At 54.0% G+C, this 19,681-nt stretch overlaps 7 protein-coding genes across 7 annotated transcripts; 4 read left to right on the top strand and 3 right to left on the bottom strand.

Annotated features, from left to right (window-relative positions):
- Window positions 1–340: 340 nt before the first annotated feature.
- On the bottom strand, window positions 341–2,312 carry J4E90_004991 (uncharacterized protein; the record flags this gene model as incomplete). The annotated part of the gene is made up of 4 exons (XM_051434549.1): window positions 341–520; window positions 570–1,089; window positions 1,139–1,241; window positions 1,292–2,312. The coding sequence occupies 4 exons, from the start codon at window positions 2,310–2,312 to the stop codon at window positions 341–343; spliced, it is 1,824 nt and encodes a 607-aa protein (XP_051291805.1).
- A 2,116-nt stretch (window positions 2,313–4,428) lies between these two features.
- On the top strand, window positions 4,429–8,285 carry J4E90_004990 (uncharacterized protein; the record flags this gene model as incomplete). Its single annotated transcript, XM_051434548.1, has 3 exons — window positions 4,429–4,561; window positions 4,683–5,217; window positions 5,267–8,285. 3 exons carry the CDS (start codon window positions 4,429–4,431, stop codon window positions 8,283–8,285), a joined length of 3,687 nt encoding a protein of 1,228 aa, XP_051291804.1.
- Window positions 8,286–8,521: 236 nt separating this feature from the next.
- On the bottom strand, window positions 8,522–9,121 carry J4E90_004989 (uncharacterized protein; the record flags this gene model as incomplete). Its single annotated transcript, XM_051434547.1, has 1 exon — window positions 8,522–9,121. One exon carries the CDS (start codon window positions 9,119–9,121, stop codon window positions 8,522–8,524), a length of 600 nt encoding a protein of 199 aa, XP_051291803.1.
- A 1,110-nt stretch (window positions 9,122–10,231) lies between these two features.
- J4E90_004988 (uncharacterized protein) lies at window positions 10,232–11,311 on the top strand (the record flags this gene model as incomplete). The annotated part of the gene is made up of 1 exon (XM_051434546.1): window positions 10,232–11,311. One exon carries the CDS (start codon window positions 10,232–10,234, stop codon window positions 11,309–11,311), a length of 1,080 nt encoding a protein of 359 aa, XP_051291802.1.
- A 277-nt stretch (window positions 11,312–11,588) lies between these two features.
- J4E90_004987 (uncharacterized protein) lies at window positions 11,589–13,208 on the bottom strand (the record flags this gene model as incomplete). The annotated part of the gene is made up of 1 exon (XM_051434545.1): window positions 11,589–13,208. One exon carries the CDS (start codon window positions 13,206–13,208, stop codon window positions 11,589–11,591), a length of 1,620 nt encoding a protein of 539 aa, XP_051291801.1.
- Window positions 13,209–13,935: 727 nt separating this feature from the next.
- Window positions 13,936–15,390, top strand: J4E90_004986 (uncharacterized protein; the record flags this gene model as incomplete). Its single annotated transcript, XM_051434544.1, has 1 exon — window positions 13,936–15,390. The coding sequence occupies one exon, from the start codon at window positions 13,936–13,938 to the stop codon at window positions 15,388–15,390; it is 1,455 nt and encodes a 484-aa protein (XP_051291800.1).
- Window positions 15,391–17,748: 2,358 nt separating this feature from the next.
- J4E90_004985 (uncharacterized protein) lies at window positions 17,749–18,443 on the top strand (the record flags this gene model as incomplete). Its single annotated transcript, XM_051434543.1, has 3 exons — window positions 17,749–18,077; window positions 18,155–18,307; window positions 18,359–18,443. The coding sequence occupies 3 exons, from the start codon at window positions 17,749–17,751 to the stop codon at window positions 18,441–18,443; spliced, it is 567 nt and encodes a 188-aa protein (XP_051291799.1).
- Window positions 18,444–19,681: the final 1,238 nt, after the last annotated feature.

The following is a 19,681-nucleotide window of genomic DNA, read 5'->3' as shown; positions in this document are numbered from 1 at the left end:
CTTTCTTACTCGCTCCGGGTATGCTAGTCATAATCGTCATAGTCATTAGTGCTACAGGCCGTGTCCTCGTTGCAGGTTGCAGAGATCTTGTGAGTCGTTCGGTGTCAGGTTGAGACTTTCTCCGACAAGCGTGCTGGAAGACCGTGAACGTTGCTCGGAGGTGGCGAGACATTTCTAAACACGCTGGCCTCATCGAAGGATTCGCCTGCCGAAACAAACGATGCAGATTGTCGCGGACTCAACAATGGTGTAAGACTTCGCTGAAGGGCTCCCGAATCTCCAACCCGCAGGACCGGCGTCAAGTGAAAGCTGTACGAGGGTCCTCGTCCATGTTCAGAATCTAACGGTATCGGCTGCGACGGCTGTCGAACGATACTTCGTGCTCGTAGAAACGGTCGTCGTAGGCTGAGGCTGGGCGAGAGTCGTGGATAGACTTGCGCTCAATCTCGATTTCCCGAATGCGGCTCTTGCGCTTACGACGAATCTCGTCGGAGATCTCTACGAGGTGCAAAACGTCCTCCTGAATGAATGTCAGTACATGCACCTTGTACAAGGCATTACAAACTTACGTATCGCAGGTACTCCATGACGTAGAAAAAGTCGTCGGTCTCCTCGCATGAGTAGCCACACGAGTCGATGGCTTCGCGGAGGACCAAGTCCTTTGTGATTTCGGTCCACATGTCCTTCTTCTTTTGCTTCACCGATCCCTGGTTGTAAATGTCAGTGGTATGTTCATCGTCGCCGCTGATGAACTTTGATCTGCGAACGCCGTTGTAGCGCTGCCAGGTGATCTCTTGGGCAGCACCACCGATGCCATCCATGCGCACACGACTGGTGCCGGGTGGCACGTCGATGATGGACCAGTCTTTGGTAACTCCATTCCAAGCTTCACCAGGGTAGGCTCGCTCAAGTGCTTTGCGGTTGTAGAACTCGGCTTCCAAATCAAAGTCCATATTGGGCATGGGGGCTGTGTGCACACGCCCTGGGGGGCTAAACGACCGCTCGCGGTGACGTACCTGGTCGCGGTTGAAGTTGATATCAATATCGAGCTCCTCGAAGTTGCTCCTTCCACGTCCACGGCTGTGGCTCCTGGCGAAATGTTAGGCTGTGTATAATGGCATGTGAAGTGACTACTCACTCTCGTCGGTTGATCTCGATCTCGAGGGTCTCGTTTAGTGGAGGGGGAGGAGACGGGGGCGCCGGTGGGGGAGGCGGTGTTGGCGTGCGGGCCCTGACGACACCTGTACGACTGTCAGTGTTGAACCTGGATTGTATTAGCCACAACACTTACCATGGTCAATGTGTCGGTGGTGTGTGATGATCTCCTGGATGATCGGGGGACGAATCTCTGGCTCAGGAGCTGGCGCTGGGGGTGGAGGAGGCGGGGATGGAGAGGGCGAAGGAGTGGGTGCTCGCTCCTCCTTGCGGCGGATGATGATCTCGTCTCTTATGACTTCGCGGTTGTTCTGGGGAGGAGACTCTGCGCGTGGACGGCGGATGACAAACTCCTCGCGCTCCCTAGCGATCAGATCGCCGCGATTGCGTGATGGGGGAGGGAGGCTCCTCTCGCGGTTTCTAATCGTCAAGGAGCTCCTCTCTCTGCTGGTGTCCCTGCCATCGCGGCTGAATTCTCGGCGGTTTGCGCGAAGCTCGAAGTTACCGTCACGCTCCTGGAAGCGGATAGAGCCTCGTTCAGCAGAGACGTCCCTGCCGTGGCGGCTGACTTCGCTGCGAGAGGCGTGGAAGTCGATGTCGTTTCCACCGCGGCCCCTGAAGCGCACATCGTCGTCGTCCACCTGACGCGGGGCGGGTCGGCTGGCAGATCTCACAGGGGGGCCATCGCCACGGCGGAAGATGATGTCGTCGCGCTCTGGCGGGCCACGGGACTGCTCGCGGCGCTTGATGGTAATGTCCGTCTCGTCAATGTCGTCTGCTCGTCCGCGGCGCGTAGGGGCCTCGCTGTGACGGATGCTGATGTCGTCCCGCTCCATGCCCCGCATAGCAGAGGGCGGAGGTGGGGGACGGCTCCGGGTAGAGCGCACGTCGTCGTCGAAGCCGCCGCGGCTGCTGCGGGGTCCTGCTCGCGAATAGTTGTCCTCATCGCGGCTTCTCAGAACCATGGGGCCAGCCGTCGGGCGGTTGTAGTCCTCGCGGAAGAAGTCGGGGGCACTGCGCCTGGGGTCCGGGCCAGTGCCGCGGCGCAGCTCGAGGTCAAGCTCCTCGTAGTTGCGATCGCTGCGGTTTCCATTGCGGTAGAAGTCGCGCTCTCGCTCTTCATAGAGCTCAGCGGTTGGGTAGCGTCGCGACGACATTGTGCGGCTAAGCGACAAGTGAGCGACGGGCGGGGGGTGTGGTGGTGGGGTGACGTGCCGCTCTCACAGGAGACGGCGGATGGGCTGGAAGAAGGAACACGGGCAAGTTGGTGCGGGAAGGGGAAGAGGGATGGTTATCAAGGTAAGCAGAAGAATGGACTTGTGCCGTGGCCTGACGTTATCGAGAAGGCTGGCCCAGTTGACTCCCCGGCGAGAGTAGTGGGGTTGGTAGCAGGACCAAGGTCGGGCGCTGTCTCGCTCTTCTGCAATGACGTAACCTCCACGCTGCACTAAACCACCCACCCTGATCACCAGCATGCTTCCTGCCCAATGGCCGCCAAAGCCGCTGCACCTCTGGCCCAGTTCGCAGCAGCAGAGCAGAAGCAGTCGCCTGCACGCCTACTGCCCGTCGCCGCGAGCGCATGGCTGCGAAAATTTAGACATCTGTCTTCTGTCATGTGTCACTCGGCACGTTCACAGCCAGCGTTCCCACGAGGCGTTCTGGGGCTGCTTGTGTCAGTCTCACCAGAGCACCGCCCCAGGTGGAAACGCGCCGATTGACCCTGGGGGCCTTCAACCAGATTCCAAGGTCGGAGTCAGGTACAGTTCGGGCGCCACATGGAGTCGCTACCTGACCGAACGACAGCCGCGCGAACTCTCTTACCACGGAACTTGGACCCATCGAGACAGCCTGATCGGCGCACTCGAGGTCCTGTCGTTGGTGAATCTCACCAGATCTTCGTGCCCAACAGCGTGCGACGGCGCGAGGCGACCCGCCTGTACCTCATGCTGATCTCGGCGTGAACTTCATCTCTTGGATATCCCTTCCCATTAAACTTCACTCCCATAACGTGTCAGACTTCGATGAACTGCTGACTTGATTCTCGTGCGCTGCCCCCGGCACAATCCCTCTCTCGCCCAGCATCCCATGCAAGATGACGTTGTTCGGGCAGACTACCTTGGACTGCAATTTCCCCAGGTAGCGATGGCATTCCAAGACACTCTGGTAGTAACCAATAAGCAGAAATACTTTTGCGCGACTTACGAGGTCGTGGTCGGTGGCATGTTGCGAGATATGGCGAGAGCAAGCCCTGGACAGCCCTGCGAGTCGGACCATGTGGCATGTGAGCACGCCCTACGTCATTGCGAAGCTTCTTGAAGTAGTCCAGGCCTTCGTATACTCCTTTGTATTTTTCGCTGTCCCTAACGCTCAGGAGACAGAAACTTAGCCCTGGAGTCCCAGAGACTTGGAGGCTGCACTAGACATCGTTGTACCTCCAGCCTGGTGCGGCAGGTGCGGCGCGACGGTTACGCTAAGATGCAGGTGCGAACTTCCACAAACCTGAGCTCGTCTGTCACCTTCTACCCGCACACCTCTACGCGTATTCTTCTATGCGCTTTCTGTTCTGCATTCCTCTCGGTGTCTGTCTCTCGCATGTGGAGTTCCTCCTTGCTTCTTCAATAATGGTGCAACCTTAGAGTTCCTTCATCTCCATTTCTACTGAGTTTGCTAGCCCCGTGTAACCTTTTCAATTAAATGTATTTGCTCACAAAACCCGCGATGTTTTCGATTTGTATTGATAGATGTAATCATGCTGTCGAGAATCAAAGACCAGCACGAGGTACGATTGGCTTTTCTAGTTGTAAAACCCGAACACTACCCTAAAAGTATTCAGTAATTTTCGTGTCTATTCAAAGCATTAGCCAGCCACATCGTACTTTTCACAGTATACTTGATGTTTTCTAATCAGTCTCTAAGAGCGCACGTCTTTCTACAGTCCAAGTTCTCAGCATGGTTGTAAAGCGCTTTCCCACTTATCGGCAGCATCACCTCTAAATCCACAGTTGCTTGTCCTCACTCATCTCGCAATCGCGCTTGCTTCGAGTTTTGTGTGTTTTGGAGCGTTGCTTGATTGGGTGAGCGATTCGTTTGCCGTGGCTAGACCGCACCTTCCTCACGTTCACCGGCGACTGCGTGTTTACATCTCACCGCGCGAGCTTCACGTCGCAGGCCACAACAACATAGCTCTCCAGGGCTGCGTCTTCACCCATCGTCTATCACTTCATATCTCAGCACGTATTGCATCCACTCGTTGACGAACAATCACGATCAAACATGGGGCGAGGCGGTCGTCTCAGGTCAAAGCGAGCCAACCAATGGGCAACCGGCAGCACGGCTTCTCACAGAAACCCGCAAGCACCGCAAAACAACAATGCGTACGCAAGTCTGGAAGCGTTGGAGTATGAAGGTAAGTCTTGTCTCGCATCCTGTTTCGCGGCCGCAACACCAGCTCCGCATACATCTTACGGAGAGCTTTTCACCTTCGCTTCTACTAAAAACCAAAATGAACAACGCTAAAATCAAATTAGATCAAGAAGTGAATGCCGATCTTACTGAGCGGTTCCGGGGCATGCCTTCCAGCTTTTCCGAACCCAATTACATCCCTCACAACGACATTCCCAGGTCCGGACGGCCCAGGCCCAACAACGATGTACGTGAGTACTTCGAGCTAGCCAAGCTTCAAGTCGCTGGCGGGTCATGGCTAGACAAGCCCGAGATCCCTAGTCCCTCGGAAATATTACGCCCGGAATCTGATATCAAGAACGGCAACGAGGCACTCATCGAGGTTGACGAAACCATTCGCCCACACAAGCCAGAAGGTGCATACAAGGACGAAGAAGAATACTTGGGAACCAAGTACGACATCCTACGAGAGGACGCAGTCCGATCACTCCGCGAGATCATTGGCGAGGTTCGTGCAGAACCTTTCAAGGATGAGGCGGAATACAGCGACCAGAGTATTGGAATCTACGATCCCGTCTATATCACATCACTGGTATTTTCTCCGCGAGGACTCGCAACGCGTGTTGCCTTCTCACTCAGCCGAGTCAAGAAGCATATTCGGTAAGCCATGGCATGCGTTCTAATGCTGGGTACTGGCTAACAAATGCAGATGGGAGCAGTCCAAGAGATTGATAACTGGAACCCTTGTTGCCTTGTCGCCTACCGACGATGCCTTTCAAACCCACTGCGTTCTTGCCGTAGTCGCAGCCCGCCCCATATCTGCGCTAGAGCAAAATCCGCCTGAGATCGATCTCTTCTTCGCGCGTCCGGAGGATCAAGAGATAGATCCAATGCGCAAATGGATCATGGTGGAGTGTCGGAGCAGCTTCTTCGAAGCCAGCAGACATACTCTACTTGCTCTTCAGCACCTCATGAGAGAGCCGTTCCCGCTGTCGAAGTATTTGGTGCATGTCCAACAGGAGGTTGAGCCTCCACGTTACATCAAGCATAACCCTTTCGTCAATCTAAGCTCCCTCGTCAGCATGGAGGAGAGCACAGCATACGAAAACATTAATGTATTGGAGGATTGGCCTACCATGTCCTCGCACACCCTCGACAATTCTCAGAGCAAGGCTTTGAAACGGATGTTGACAAGCGAATTGGCTATTGTGCAAGGCCCCCCGGGAACAGGAAAGACATTCGTGTCTGTCGTGGCACTGCAGATCGCCCGCGACAACCTGCGCAGAGATGACGCCCCTATCATTGTTACTGCACAGACAAACCACGCTCTCGATCAGCTGCTCAGACATACATCACAGTTCGAGCCCAACTACATACGACTGGGAGGCAGGAGTAAGGACAAAGAGACCAAGAAGCGAACTTTGTATGAAGTCCGCCAGGATTTACCCCAGCAAAAACAGCCAGGCAGTCAGAAGATTCAAGCTACTATCGCACTGAAGAAGCTGACGGTTCAGTGTCAGCTGTTACTGGCACCTCTGGAAGCTAACAAAGGACCTCTCGATCATAAAGTCTTGCAGAGTCTGGGGTTGATGACCCAGGAGCAGGCCGAATCGCTCGAAATGGACTCACAGTATGCTATGGGGGGTTCATCGACCGATAGTCCAGGAATATTGATGGAGCAATGGCTTGGAAGATGTCTGACTCCGTGCGATCGTCCGATTGGGCCAGACCAGTTCGACTGGGGATACGAAGAAGAAGACCTGGAGGTCGAGCAATTGAAGGAACTCGAGGCAGAAGCCGTGGCTCAGGATGACGACGATATCGAAGCTCTCCATGGACAAGTGGTATTGCTACGTGACAACTACAAAGGCACTGGAGCATCGCTGAATAATGCCGATATTGCGAACATCTTGCGGAAGACGGACGATCTGACGATGATTCCCGTTACCCAGCGCGGCACCATCTACAACTACTTCAAGCGAAGCGCCAAGAAACTGATTGCTACTGAAATCCGCAAGATTGCTAAAGGCTATCAGGAAGCAGTCTTCCAACGTAAGGTAGGCATGTGGGAAGAAGACGTGCGGGTTCTCAGCAAAGCACGCATCATCGGCTGCACTACGACTGGTCTAGCAAAGTACCGCGCTCTACTTTGCGCTCTTCGGCCACGCATCTGTATCGTCGAGGAAGCGGCCGAGACACTGGAGGCCCCTGTCACTGCTGCTTGTTTTCCAAGCATGGAACATCTTATCCTGGTCGGCGATCATCAACAGCTGCGACCGCACACCCAAGTACGTGCATTCGAAGACGAGCCATACTTCTTGAACCTGTCCTTGTTCGAGCGTCTAGTCTGGAACAACGTCGCTTTCGAGACACTTACACGACAACGTCGTATGATTCCAGAGATCCGACGTCTCTTGTACCCCATCTACCAGGATACGCTCAAGGATCACAAGAGCGTGAAAAATCTCGATAATCGTCCCCCAGTCGAGGGCATGGGCGGCAACAACAGCTTCTTCTTCTGCCATGAGTGGCAAGAGTCCCGCGACGCCAACATGTCGGCCGTAAACGCAGCTGAGGCAAAGATGATCGTTCAGTTCTTCGACTACCTAGTCCTCAACGGTGTAGATGCCACCAAGATTACCATCTTGACCTTTTACAATGGCCAACGCAAGCAGATCCTCCGAGACATAAGGGCGCATCCGAATCTGCGAATGTACCCCGGCATCCAGGTTGTCACAGTGGATAGTTACCAGGGCGAGGAAAACGACATCATCCTTCTTTCTTTGGTGCGGTCGAATCACAAGCACTCCATTGGCTTCCTGAGCTCTGAAAACCGAGCTTGTGTCGCGCTTTCTCGAGCGAAGCGTGGCTTCTACATCTTCGGGAACGCAGAGCTTCTAGCCTGCGAGAGTGGTACGTGGGCTTCTGTGGTTGATATCATGTTCAAAAACAAGAAGTCCAAGCCAGCTACAGGTCAAGAGCGACGCGTGGGTTATCAGTTCCCACTGAAATGCCGCAACCACGGACGCAAAATATGGTGCGAAGTGCCCGAAGATTTCGATCTCATCAAAGGCGGCTGCGACATCAAGTGCGAAGGCTCGTTGCCGTGTGGTCATCGCTGCCCGTACCCATGTCACCCCTTCGAGCACGACATGATCAACTGCACACAGAAGTGCTCCAAGCGTGTCGAGGCCTGTGGTCATCCTTGCGTCGCGGAGTGCTGCGATCCTTGCAAGTGCCACATGTGTGAGCGGCGCAGTGGAGGCGTCAAATCAACGCTGAAACCAGCAAACGGGGCAACGTCGTTTCGTGGAGCCCGGCCAAACACGCGAAGCTTGATGCTCGAAGACACGCTGCCTGCGACCTCTAGACGTGCTGTGCGCTCCGACGCACCCACTGCACGCATGACGACTTCAGGGCTATCGGACTGCACTACCGTGCAGTGGGATGTATACGCTAATGGCGGTGGTGTCCAGGAAGATGACGCGCGAGCCTTTGCAAAGATGAAAGCAGAGGAGGCCGAATACCACGCCCGTAGGGCATCTACACCCCAGACTGGCATCTCCGCTTCAGACGGCAGGCTTATCGAGATTTCGCCAGTGAAAGCAGGAAATGTTTCCAAGAACACAAATCTACTGCTGGAACTCGACATTGAGCCAGAGCACAACCAACAGATGAGCCGGACGCATACGAGTGCTGCAAGTGCCTCTTTCAATCTGCTCGATTGAACGACTCAGGGTAAAGAAGCCACCACGAGTACATTTCAAAACATTTAGCTAACTCTTCATTAGTAGGTATCCTCCTAGGTACCACACGCAGGGGGAGTACTTTAGACGATATGGCAGCTTAGAACAAGGGGTTGCTGTCTTGCTGTGGTACCTTCGTGCTGACAACTGGATGGGCCTCATCTCATGCCCGGGGTATATAGCCGAATGTGCAAATCACTCCATCGTATCCTCCATGCTTAGTCCTTCCTGTCCCCATCCATCTTGACCTCAAACACCTCGCCTGCCAACTTCGCGACCTCACCACCCAGTCCAGCAAGCCCGGCCTTGATACCCTCAACCGTCTGAGGCGTCAGGTTGCCGTTGCGTGAATAGAAGTCTACACCCGCAGGCGTGAACAGCGTCTTCGCGAAGTATGTCACGACCCAGCCGTTCCCTGTGCCTTCCTCATCACCATAGCCCAGTATTTCCCACTTGCTCGTCGCAATCACAAGCCATCCCTTGCCGCGCCAGTTGTATCCCAGACTCGCTACGCCATCACTTCCCTCTGCGTCTGGCGTTGATGCGGTATTCGGTACGTCAAACGGCTTGTCCACACCATGCACAGTCTTGATCTTTTCAGAGCCCAGGGATTGGTACGTGACGACGTCGTCGATTTGCGCGGGCTGCGTGTCGGGAATGGCCGTGTAGGTGATGCGAACGTTGCGCGACTTCTTCCACATAGGAAGCGTGGAGTGGGTTACATTCCAGGAGCCCGACAGCCATGACAGAGTGGGTGGTGCGAGCGAGGGGGACGGTTCGGTGGACGGCAGGGACGATGGAGCGCGGAGTGTTACCATGGTGAGGCGGTTGGTGATTGGCCGTGTTTGTGGAGAGGGACGCGTGGAATCTGGAGAGATTTTGTGGGTATCTCGAGGATGATGACGATTGACGAGCGTTGATGATGATGAATTGGCGGTCGATGAGGTTGGACGGACAACGGATTTTTTTCGACGTGGCTGGTTGGGCAGCGGTGTGGTGTGATGTTCCGCGCGCAGAAGTCGCGATGGTGTTGCGATGCTCAGTCGCCCGGCAAGAGAGACGTCGAAGCTGCTATATGCTTCATATTTACTTTTGATTAGCTGTAGATCTCAATCCCTTCTCTGCTCATCATCGCGTCTGCCATCATCATCAACACTCGATAACGCGACAGGGCTAGCAGATCGACGCTACCGGGAGCCAGTGCAGCCGGATGCACGTGCCAAGCCACCAGCCCCAGCCCGCCACTCCAACAATAGATCGTCGTGTCCATGGAAAATCGGACAACCTGACATCACCATGCCGCGCGCGGACGCGTAACGCCCTTCCCATGGCAGTCTTGGTCGTCTGCCACTGCCATATCCCGACAGCAACGGACTTCCCAGAACCCGATGTCGCCAATTAATGCATCAAACCCATGTTTCGACTGCGTCGCGGCGGCTCTCGGTTGGCCGGGGGGTGACGAGGCCTGAAACTCTTGCACCAGTTTGTCCGCGTCGTTGCGCGGGCTGTGCAAGAGTACGAGAAGGCCGTTTGTGAAAATGCTCCGCGTGGCTCCACTCTTTGTGGCAGTTTGTGGCAGTTTGATGGTTGGTAACGCGCCACTTTTTTTCTCTTGGGGCCCAGCTACCAGCTGTTTGCAAATGATTACTGTATACGGGTCTGGGTGGCTAGGCTGAGACGACTGCTGCGTAATGGTATAATAGCAGATGTGACCCCAGGGTCTGATGCTTCTGGTGTAACTCATTTTGCTTTTTACAACGGTTTTATACATCGAGCGATATCGTCCTTCACCTCGTTTGGGAGTATCTGATTGACTGCTTGATCTTCCCTGCATACGATTTACGACTTCCGTTTGACGACGACCACGACCAACGGCTACTAAGCCTACCATACGAAGAGAGAACCATCCTATACACAACTCTCACAACATGTTCTCAAGAAGCATACTACTCCAAGCTGCGGCTCTTTTGCCGTTACTCTACACACCCGCCTCTGCCCAAAATGCATGCAACAACTCACCCGATCTATGCACGCGGCCATACAACAACATCACTTACTTAGGCGCACACAACTCGCCCTTCCTCCGCAACAAAGAGACATCCTTCTCCACATCCGGCAACCACTACTACAACACAACAATACAACTCGACGCCGGCGTGCGCCTCCTCACCGGCCAAGTCCACAAATCCAACGACAGTGGCAACGCAGCCTGGCACCTGTGCCACAGCAGCTGCGACCTGCTCGACGCCGGCACACTAGAAAGCTGGCTCGGCGAGATAAAAACCTGGATGGACGCCAACACAAACGACGTCGTAACGCTCATCCTCGTAAACTCAGACAACGCCTCACCCGCTGATCTCGGTGGCGTCTTCTCTTCCTCGGGTCTCGACAAGCTCGCCTACAGCCCGCCAGACCAAAGCACCGTGCCACAAACATGGCCTACGCTCGACACGCTCATCGGCAACAACACGCGCCTCATGTCCTTCGTCGCCAGCCTGGATGAGCCCTCGGCGGAATTCCCATACCTCATGGACCAATTCACCTACGTGTTCGAGAACGACTTTGAAAACATCTCCCCCTCGAACTACTCCTGCAATCCGTCTCGCCCATCCGCTGTCGCTGGGAACCCGTCCACAGCCCTCGAATCTGGTCGCATGTTTCTACAGAACCACTTCTTGTACGAGACGCAGTTGTTTGGCATCCAGTCGCCCAACGAGACGTATGCGAACGTAACGAATGCGGAGACAGGCTTCGGTAGCTTGGGTGAGGCTGTACAAGAGTGTACGACTGTGTACGGAAAGCCGGCCAGCTTTGTCATGGTGGATTTCTTCAATGTGGGACCGGCGATTGCAAGTGTCGATCGTGCGAATGGTGTTAGCGGTGCGCAAGGAAGGAAGCAACTGAGCACAGAGCCGCTGGTGCAGAGCACGGGTGCGGGTGTGAAGGAGAGTGGGAGTCTACTGGCTGTCGTCTTGGCAGTCGGTGTTGCTGTCCTGTTCGGTGCATGAAGTTGGGATTAGATGTGCGGCATCCTGAGTTACCTGCATGGCGACGGCGTTTCGGTCTTTGGATCCTGAGCTTTGACTCGGATATGGGTTATACTGGGTGGCATGGATTTGACTTCGTTTTGGGACAGAACGATTGACACGGCGCTTGTCATACTTTGCTACGTCTGGACATGTAGTTTAAGTAGAGATAGATATGATCTTACGATTGAACACGATTCATCAACCTAGTAACACAGACGGTCTTCTACACGTCTATGCCTCAACTATGTGAAGTTGACTATTCTTGGAAAGGCGTAAACTTCTCCAATACATCCTCAGCAGCTTTCAAGTCTTCCATCAACACTCGCCTATGCGCCTCACTCCTGACGCGAATCTCACACTCAAACTTGTGCGGCCGAATGTTGAAGCCCTCCGTATACGCAAAGGTATCATACTTGACACCTTCCTTGGGCTGGATGTCGAATGCCCACAGAATCTTCGCCAGCGCAATGTACAAACTGTTCTCCGCGAGGTTGGCGCCAGGACAGATGCGCCTTCCCCATCCAAACGAAGAGTGTCCTGATTTCGCCGGATGAGGTTTGCCTGTAAGTGGTGTGGGAGTCTTGGAGCGTTGAGTGAGCGCTTCGTCGAGGAAGCGCGTGGGGTCGAAGTGGTGTGGGTTGGGATAATACTCCTCGTTTAGGTTGATGGCCCACGAGTTTCCTAGAACGGTGGTGCCGGAAGGGATGTAGTAGCCTTCGTAACGATCGTCTTCTGTGGATGCATGGGGTGTGCCACCTAGGACTGCGACAGGACGCCAGCGCAGAACTTCCTTGACGAGAGCGCGAATGTATGGAAGGCTCGCTTCGTCTTCGAATGTAGGGCTACGATCGACGCCAATGACAGTGTCCAGCTCATGATGGGCGGCATGTAAGCTCTCAGAATGGGTGACCAACGCCAGGAAGGCGGTGCATAGAGTCGATGCCGTAGTATCAGATCCAGCGCCAAAGAGAGATGCTGGGATGTAGGAGAAGTTTCGATCTGACAGCGGGATGTGCTCTTTCTCTCGCAGTTCTAGAAGAAGCTTGCACAGCGAATCTGGGATATCGTCACCCTGGACTTTTGCCCTCGCTAGATCCGAGCGTACAACATCCACCAAAGCCATGTTTGCAGCTGCTTCCTCGCGACCGCGTGCTTTTATGTCGGCCTTCCAAGGTGCCAGTGCATCGGGAACGTGCTTGAGGATAGGGAATGACTCGGCGAGGTACTTTCCGGGTACGTTGAGCGACGCAGCGACATGCATGAACTTGAAGCGCTGGTGGATAACGTTGGCATTGAGCGAATCGATGCGATGCCCGTATGCGACACAGAATACGATACTAGAGGTGAAGCGCTCGAGGAGCTTCTCCCAATTCGCAGGGCTTTCGAGCAGCTGGTAGCATAATCGTGATGCCTCTGCGGTCTGGACCGGCTTGTATAGCCTCAAAGCCTTAGGAGTCATGGCCTGGTGTAGCAACTTCCTTCGCACACTCCACTCTTTACCATATGGCTGTACTAGTATACTAGCATTGTCCCACAGTATCTCCCCCATGACTACCATACGTGGTCGCGACGAGTACTTTGTGCTCCGCTTCTCCATCAGCTCGACAGCGATGTTCGGGTCAGATATGACGACCGTAGGCTTGCGGCCAATCCATATCGTAAAGATGGGACCGTATATCTTGGACCATCTCTGGAACTCGATCCAGGGCTTTGACTTGGGCAGCTGAAGCTTATTGCCGAGAAACGGGAGAGGCGTGGGTCCTGGGGGCATTCGGAGCCATACCCAGACATCGTGAAGGAATGTTGCGAGGGGTACTGCGAGGACTAGTGAAAGCCAGAGGTAGGGCGGCAGGTGAAGGAGAGAATCTAGTGCCATGTTAAAGAAGTCGCACAAGTGAATAGACGCTGCTACTCTCGAGGGCTGGCGAGGATGTATACGATGATATGTACTTACAACACCGGAGTTAGGCGATCATACAGACTCCAACGTGACGCTCGGCAGTTGGATTCGCTCGCTATTGTTGCTCCGCGATGGCGGGAAGAAGATGCGGGGCGCCATTCGGTCGTTCACCGTGTCAACTGGGCGCCACCACCACCTGTCTCCTCCACTCATATGCCATTGCGCGAATGGACGCAAGGCCTTCTCGGAACCATGTCGAACTGGCTAGAGAGTCATTGTGGCTGTTGTGGGAGACAGCAATGACGCCGTCTTCGAGCTCGGGGTAATTTACCCGCGTTAGCGTGGTGTGGAGAATCCCGCCCCACTTTGGAGAGGACATGCACATCTATATCCGTCATTCTGCTGCACTCGCATTCACTTGAGTTGAACCAAATCACTTGGATGAGAAGATGCGCTAGCAGTGTGAAACTTCTTCTTTATCAAAAACTGTTTTCGGCGAAGAGGTGTTGCTTGCGAACAGCGCCACCCGTTTGCTGTCAGTGGTCCCATTCACAATGAGGTCTGCTCCAGGGCTGTAAACCTCCAAGTATATTAGACATATATTCTCTATTCCCTATTCATCGTCTCTTATAACTTCAAGTGACCTCGACATTTGGATCGGGAATTAATCATTACCATCGCGATACACATAGAAAACTCAACCATGGAGAAACTCCCAAACGAACTGCTCATCAAGGTTGGGTCTGATCTAGATCGCGAAAGTCTACGCGCGCTAGCATTGGTATCTAAAAAGATGGAGCTCGTCGCTCAAGATCTACTCTGGCGCGCCGTCCGTGTCCCCGATCGGATCTCACCTGATGAACCCAGCGGCATTGCAGCTTTAGCACACATTCTGGCCCAAAAGCCAGAACTAGGAAAGATTGTACGCAGTCTTGAACTACATCCAGAAGATCGTATGGTTACTGTCGAGCCATCACTGATGTCCCCTCAAGGGCCTCTCATGCCTCACTCTTCACTGGGGCAAGTCAACGAATGCGCCCTGGTTGGGTTCATCCTAGAGCAGACGTCTGAGCTGGAGGTGTTGAAGCTTGAGGTATTGGCTGAAGAGCAATCGTACTGCCACGAATACGATTATCAACGCTATACGGATGCAATCAGCCCATTTGAGATGATCTTTGGGCCTCAAAGCTCATCTTACCCGGAGGGACTGGCGAAGCTCAAAGAACTGCACTTCAACGCCCAAGTTTTTGAGTGGTCTTGGTGTGAATTACCATCGCTCAAGGTTCTTCATATAGGTCGCGGTTGCCGCCTTCTAGAAGACACTAAGGTCCCGGACAACTTTACATCCTCTATCGATACACTCACATGGGACATGTGTACTTCTCAATTCAAATCTGAAGATCCAGAGAAGACCGACGATTTCTGTTCGCGCTTCGCGTCTCTTAGAGAATTGGAAATCTGTCTCTCTAACGTAATAGTTAAGCAAGCCGACCGAGATAGCCCACAGGAATACAGAGCGGTGGTCAAACACAACTTGTACGACCAGTGGATGTACAACGATCACCTAGACGAGCCACTTTATCATTTCGTCACGGAGCAGCTTTCGAGTGTAACGGATAAACTAGAGAGCTTGGCCTTTCGCATATCAGAAAAGGGCTGTGAGGATCGATGGTACGTTGGAAGACTCGATCATTCAGATTACAGCAGCTTTACTAAGCTCCGTCGTCTCGAACTGCCCCACTACCTACTAACAGGTCCCTCAGAAGAGCGACCAGTGGCAGAGGTAGGCGATATACTGCCTAGCACTTTAGAAGAACTGGTCATCACTTGCCTCGACGACGTGGAAGACAGCATCTGGAACATAACGGATGGTATTATTTTCGCGCGCCGTCACCACGGTGGTTTTCCCGAACTGCGAAAGGTTACGCTGGACGAAGTTGGCAACCCTATTAATCATGACTGGGCCGGAGGCCCCATTAGCCGTCTGCAGGAGCTCGGTATCGAGGTGGAGGCTTGGGTGCGGGATTGGTCGTCAGATGCCTACTGGGAGTCGCAATCTTCTTCAGACTCGCACCGCTACAAGGCGTGGTTGAGCTCAGAACCGCGCCACTTACGTTTGCCCCCAGGCCCAGAACCGGGCTTATCGTCATTTGATTGAGCCTTTTGGACGCGGCGGGCACGAGGGCTGGCAACAATGCGTGTCGCATTTGCAAGGTTCGCTGCATCCACGCTATTGTAATCTAGTGAGTAGTCTCTAAGATAGCGTATGCTACTAGAAAGATGAAAATTTGGATGAGAATTCTGTAGAATGCGGAGTTTTTGCAACCCCCAGTGCGGGTCATCGTGATCATCGGAGCTCTAATCATGTGGAAGACGTAGGATTGCTTGTCAGTGCAATCAACCTAAGTGAACTTCATCTGTGTGACTTGTATGAATGAATTTCGCAGTGCGATGTGAAGATCTGAGGAATGATTACAGCTTATGAGCAGCAGCGTTTTCTACCCCGTGTGTCAGGAGGCTTTGATCTCGAGACTGTCTTGAACTATGTCAGCAACAACCATGGCTATGCCGGGAGACCCGTGCCCAAGGTGCATCAATTCCCCGAACGACAAGCTTCCACCACTGCAAGCGACTTTGAGTGGCTCCCGCTGTCAAAGTGACCTTATCTGTAACCAGCGAGCATAGACGAGCGTCAGCCCATACGCGTGGATATGATCGCCGAGGTGTCATACTGAGAGCTAGCCACCCGAACGCCGTGCCTAACGAAGCCCAAACAACGGGTCGCGCTTCTGGAGAGCATCCTGGTAGCGCATCTGTGCTAATAGTGTAGTGTTACCGACATTGCATACCGGGTTCGGCGCATAGTTCCTGCATATGAGTGGCTCTGAAGACTGATACAATGCTCCATTGGCGAGAACTGGGTCCGTGGCTGAGCCAGATACCGGGAATCTTGCACTACAGTGACTTCGAGTAGCGACCACGCGCAACTCACATGGCTGTCTTTGAGAGTCGTGGTACCGGATCGGCTCGTAAAACGCCATCGAGGCACCAGTGCAGCGGGTCGTATGAGCACAAGCTGACTGTGACTGCTAGATGGTGTTCCGAATAGTTGCCATCGGTTCTGAGTCGTAGTCATCAAAAAGGGTTTCCGCGATCATGATGCGGACTCTCCGAAGTCGTAGCTTACCCAAAACGGTCGCGTAGTGGCAGTCGCCACACCAGAGATGGCTGGCCGGTATATGCAAGGGCGTTAGGCGCATACCGAGCCGATCACATGTCATGGGCTGGAGCTAGACAGAATCCTTCACCGCCACTAGATATGCTCTTACTTTATGGTTGACGTGCCATTGGAACGTGTGCGGGTGTGTGTGAGGTGTCGTGCGTGGTTACGCAGTGCAGGGATTGCACATCGGCTTCAGGCATCAAGAGCCAAGTGTGTCCTGCAGTCAGGCGTGGTCTTCGCGTCCATGGCCAATTGCCGGTGAAAGGGCCTGTCGGTCGTGCTGCTCGCAAGGATGACGCACCGACCCAACGAGGGGCAAGAGCTGGCGGGGCTACTGCTAGGACCCGAATATTCCTCCACGACCTTCCATGGCCGTGACCATGACATTTTTCCAGGAAATGCCGTCCTCCCATTGCGCTGCATGTCGGCGCGCGCAATCCTTCTCCTACAGTTGCGTGCAAACAATCCCCGCCACTGGTGTCATGCAATGTCTGATCCTCCGCATCCCGTTCCAGATTGCATGCTCAAAGGCGCTGGCAGCTGTCGAGCCAACGCATCAACTTGACAACACTTAGCATGGCCGTCCGGCAGACTACCCATGCATGTACATAGCTCCACCGGCGCTGCTTTTACACGGCGTTGGCGTCTGCGTCTGCTGCGCTTACTCTGCCTTGCTGCCTTTAGCAACGCACTGATGCCGGCCATCGACGGTACTGCTTCCACAGACGCGACCTTTCGCCATTGCACGCCAATTCGCTCCGCTGAACCTTCTATGCTGATACGAGCTGGCCCTTTTGTCCACTAGTCTCTTGTCCTGGCCAATTGGCACATTTAGCATCCAGTATCGCTCCGAGGCATCGTGGATCGGCTGCCGTCTACGGCCAAGGACACTCATCCAGCCCAGTCTAAATGACGCTCATCAAGCCGGCTCTAGCGGAAACAGACCTCAGTGGACGTAAGACTATGCACCTTTATCACCACAAGGGCGGGGTCGCGAGCTTGAGCCGGCATGAAGGGGTCAGAGCATTGCCCCGTTGACCAGCATGCTCCTAGTACGTCTCTGGCTGAAGGGTATAAAAAGAGGCCCTTTCACAGGCCCTAAGAGCTTCCCTTCTGCTTCTGTATTCACTCACCTCTTTAGAGATATCACTAGATTGCACCACATTCAAGCCCTGTCCTGAGCCACCTCCAGTGCCTCATCAATCACTCAACCTATCATACAACTTGAGCCTCGCTCCGACACACTACCCAACCTTTTCTCAACACCCCTCAGAGATCCAAACGCTACCCAAAATGGCTGCCACCCACTCGTTCTACCAATTGCCCCAATCTTCTTACCCGATCAGCATGCCACAGAAGCCGGGCTTCTACTACCCGCCCCAACACCATGGCTACGGACGTGGAGCAGCATCACCACCTGAAGCTCCATCCAGCGTCACAACATCCGGCGTACCTTCTTACGAGCCTTCGGCGACTTCCAGCAACTACGCCGGTAGCGCAAGCGACTACGATTCGAGCAGTGGCTCTGCGAGCGTAGATCTTCTCGATTACATGGGCAGCCGTGTAAACGGCTCATTCGACCCAATGCCACTAGACCGCAGCTTAGCCAAGCAAGCACAAACGTAAGTTTGAAAACCGTATTACCGCGCGACTGTTCGCGCGAATTCGTTTGCGTTTGCGGAACTGACACAACGTGCAGATCTGGCGAGTTGAACGCCAAGCATCGCGAGCTTCTCGAACTGCAACAACTTGCTCAGCGCCGACTAGCTGGCGCACGCATGAGCTTCGCAGACGGCATGAAAGCCGCGAAAGACGTGCAGAGAGATTTGCAATACACACAGAAACGCGTGGAGTGAGTGAACAGCGACTCTAAACTTGAACAACATGACTGACAATTTGGTAGCTCTCTCAACGAGCGTGCGGCGCGAAAGTACCCCGAGCAGTTCCGCACCGCCCAAGGCCGATACCCAGCACCTCTTGACTACTAGTTCTTTGCGCTTCTTACGATATTTGCCTAACGGCCTGTGGATGATACAACCATACAACTTTTCGGATTTTCTCAAAACACGGGCGGCATACGTTCACTTCACGATTCCACGGATACCATCGACTTCATTATTTCATTTATAACTCAGGACGTCTCCAAATCGCTTATGGTAGACGTCAAAACGCGAACTGTCGTTCACGATCCACTCTCGGTAGACGGGCTCGCTGCTTTAGCGACCCACACGCCGGCTTTTCTTTTCCCAAAAATATACCGCGGACCGGCCCGCTGTTCGATGCAAGCGCTCAGCGAATGGCAGCTGTCAATCGACTCAAGGCACTCAGATAGTGCGGCGCTGGCGTGGTCCATGCCAACGGTCGACGGGCCAGAGGCGAGCTGCGAGCTGGAAAGCTGGTACGCTTGCTTATTCGTCGAACATGTAAGACTGGAAGGTGGGGCTTCAACGGCGGCTATGAAGTGTTGAGCAAGGCTGCGTATTCTGTTTTCATCTCCTTGGTTTGGGAAATGGACTGCTTCTGGATCGGCGTCATGAACTCATCATATCATGTGATAGACGGACGGACGGACGGCTCGCCAGTCACGAGTGTCTCTTTGGGGTAGCGTCTTCGTTCTTCTTAACGTGTTTATGTAAATCCACTTCCAAGCGGAGTGACCCACTCGCACGCATGCAAAATGCACTTGTTGAATTAGGTTCAGCGTGAGAAATGTTAAGAAACCGTGACTTTGATCTTGCTCAAGTGTACCGTTGCAGCGGATTTGTAAGATGCACTCGTAGACCTTCTCACTGTACACGTGCCCGATCCCCATTCCAACACTGTAGCTGTGATCTCAAACCTAGCCAGTTGCTAGCCATCCCTTAACCGAACTGTAGTAGACCCATCCCAACGTCCCAACCGATCTCAGCTAGCCCATTCCGTTACACAAAACAACACCGGTTTAGAGTTTCAGATCTCGCCCCACCACCGTCTATCTAAGACCAGTATTCCAACCCAACAGACGCAAGCCACCATATGTCGTGCACCTCTGCCCCACCTAGACCTCGACCCCACCTCGCATGCTCGTTCACCCAACGGCTCGGTCTCGCCCACTCGGAAGCAGGGCGGCCCAAGTGCGACTCGGGAAGTAGGAAAGGAAAACGCGGCGGCGAGCTCCGAAACCACGGACTTGTAGGTTGGACTTACTGGGATACGACATGATGATGCCGTGTCTTCCGGGGGTGTT

This window comes from Alternaria incomplexa, assembly GCF_024043165.1.
Source record: "Alternaria incomplexa strain BMP 0042 chromosome Unknown scaffold_6, whole genome shotgun sequence".
In the NCBI taxonomy this organism is placed as follows: Eukaryota; Fungi; Ascomycota; class Dothideomycetes; order Pleosporales; family Pleosporaceae; genus Alternaria; species Alternaria incomplexa.
The sequence above is the reverse complement of the archived record's forward strand: the minus strand, read 5'-3'. Positions and strand labels throughout refer to the sequence as shown.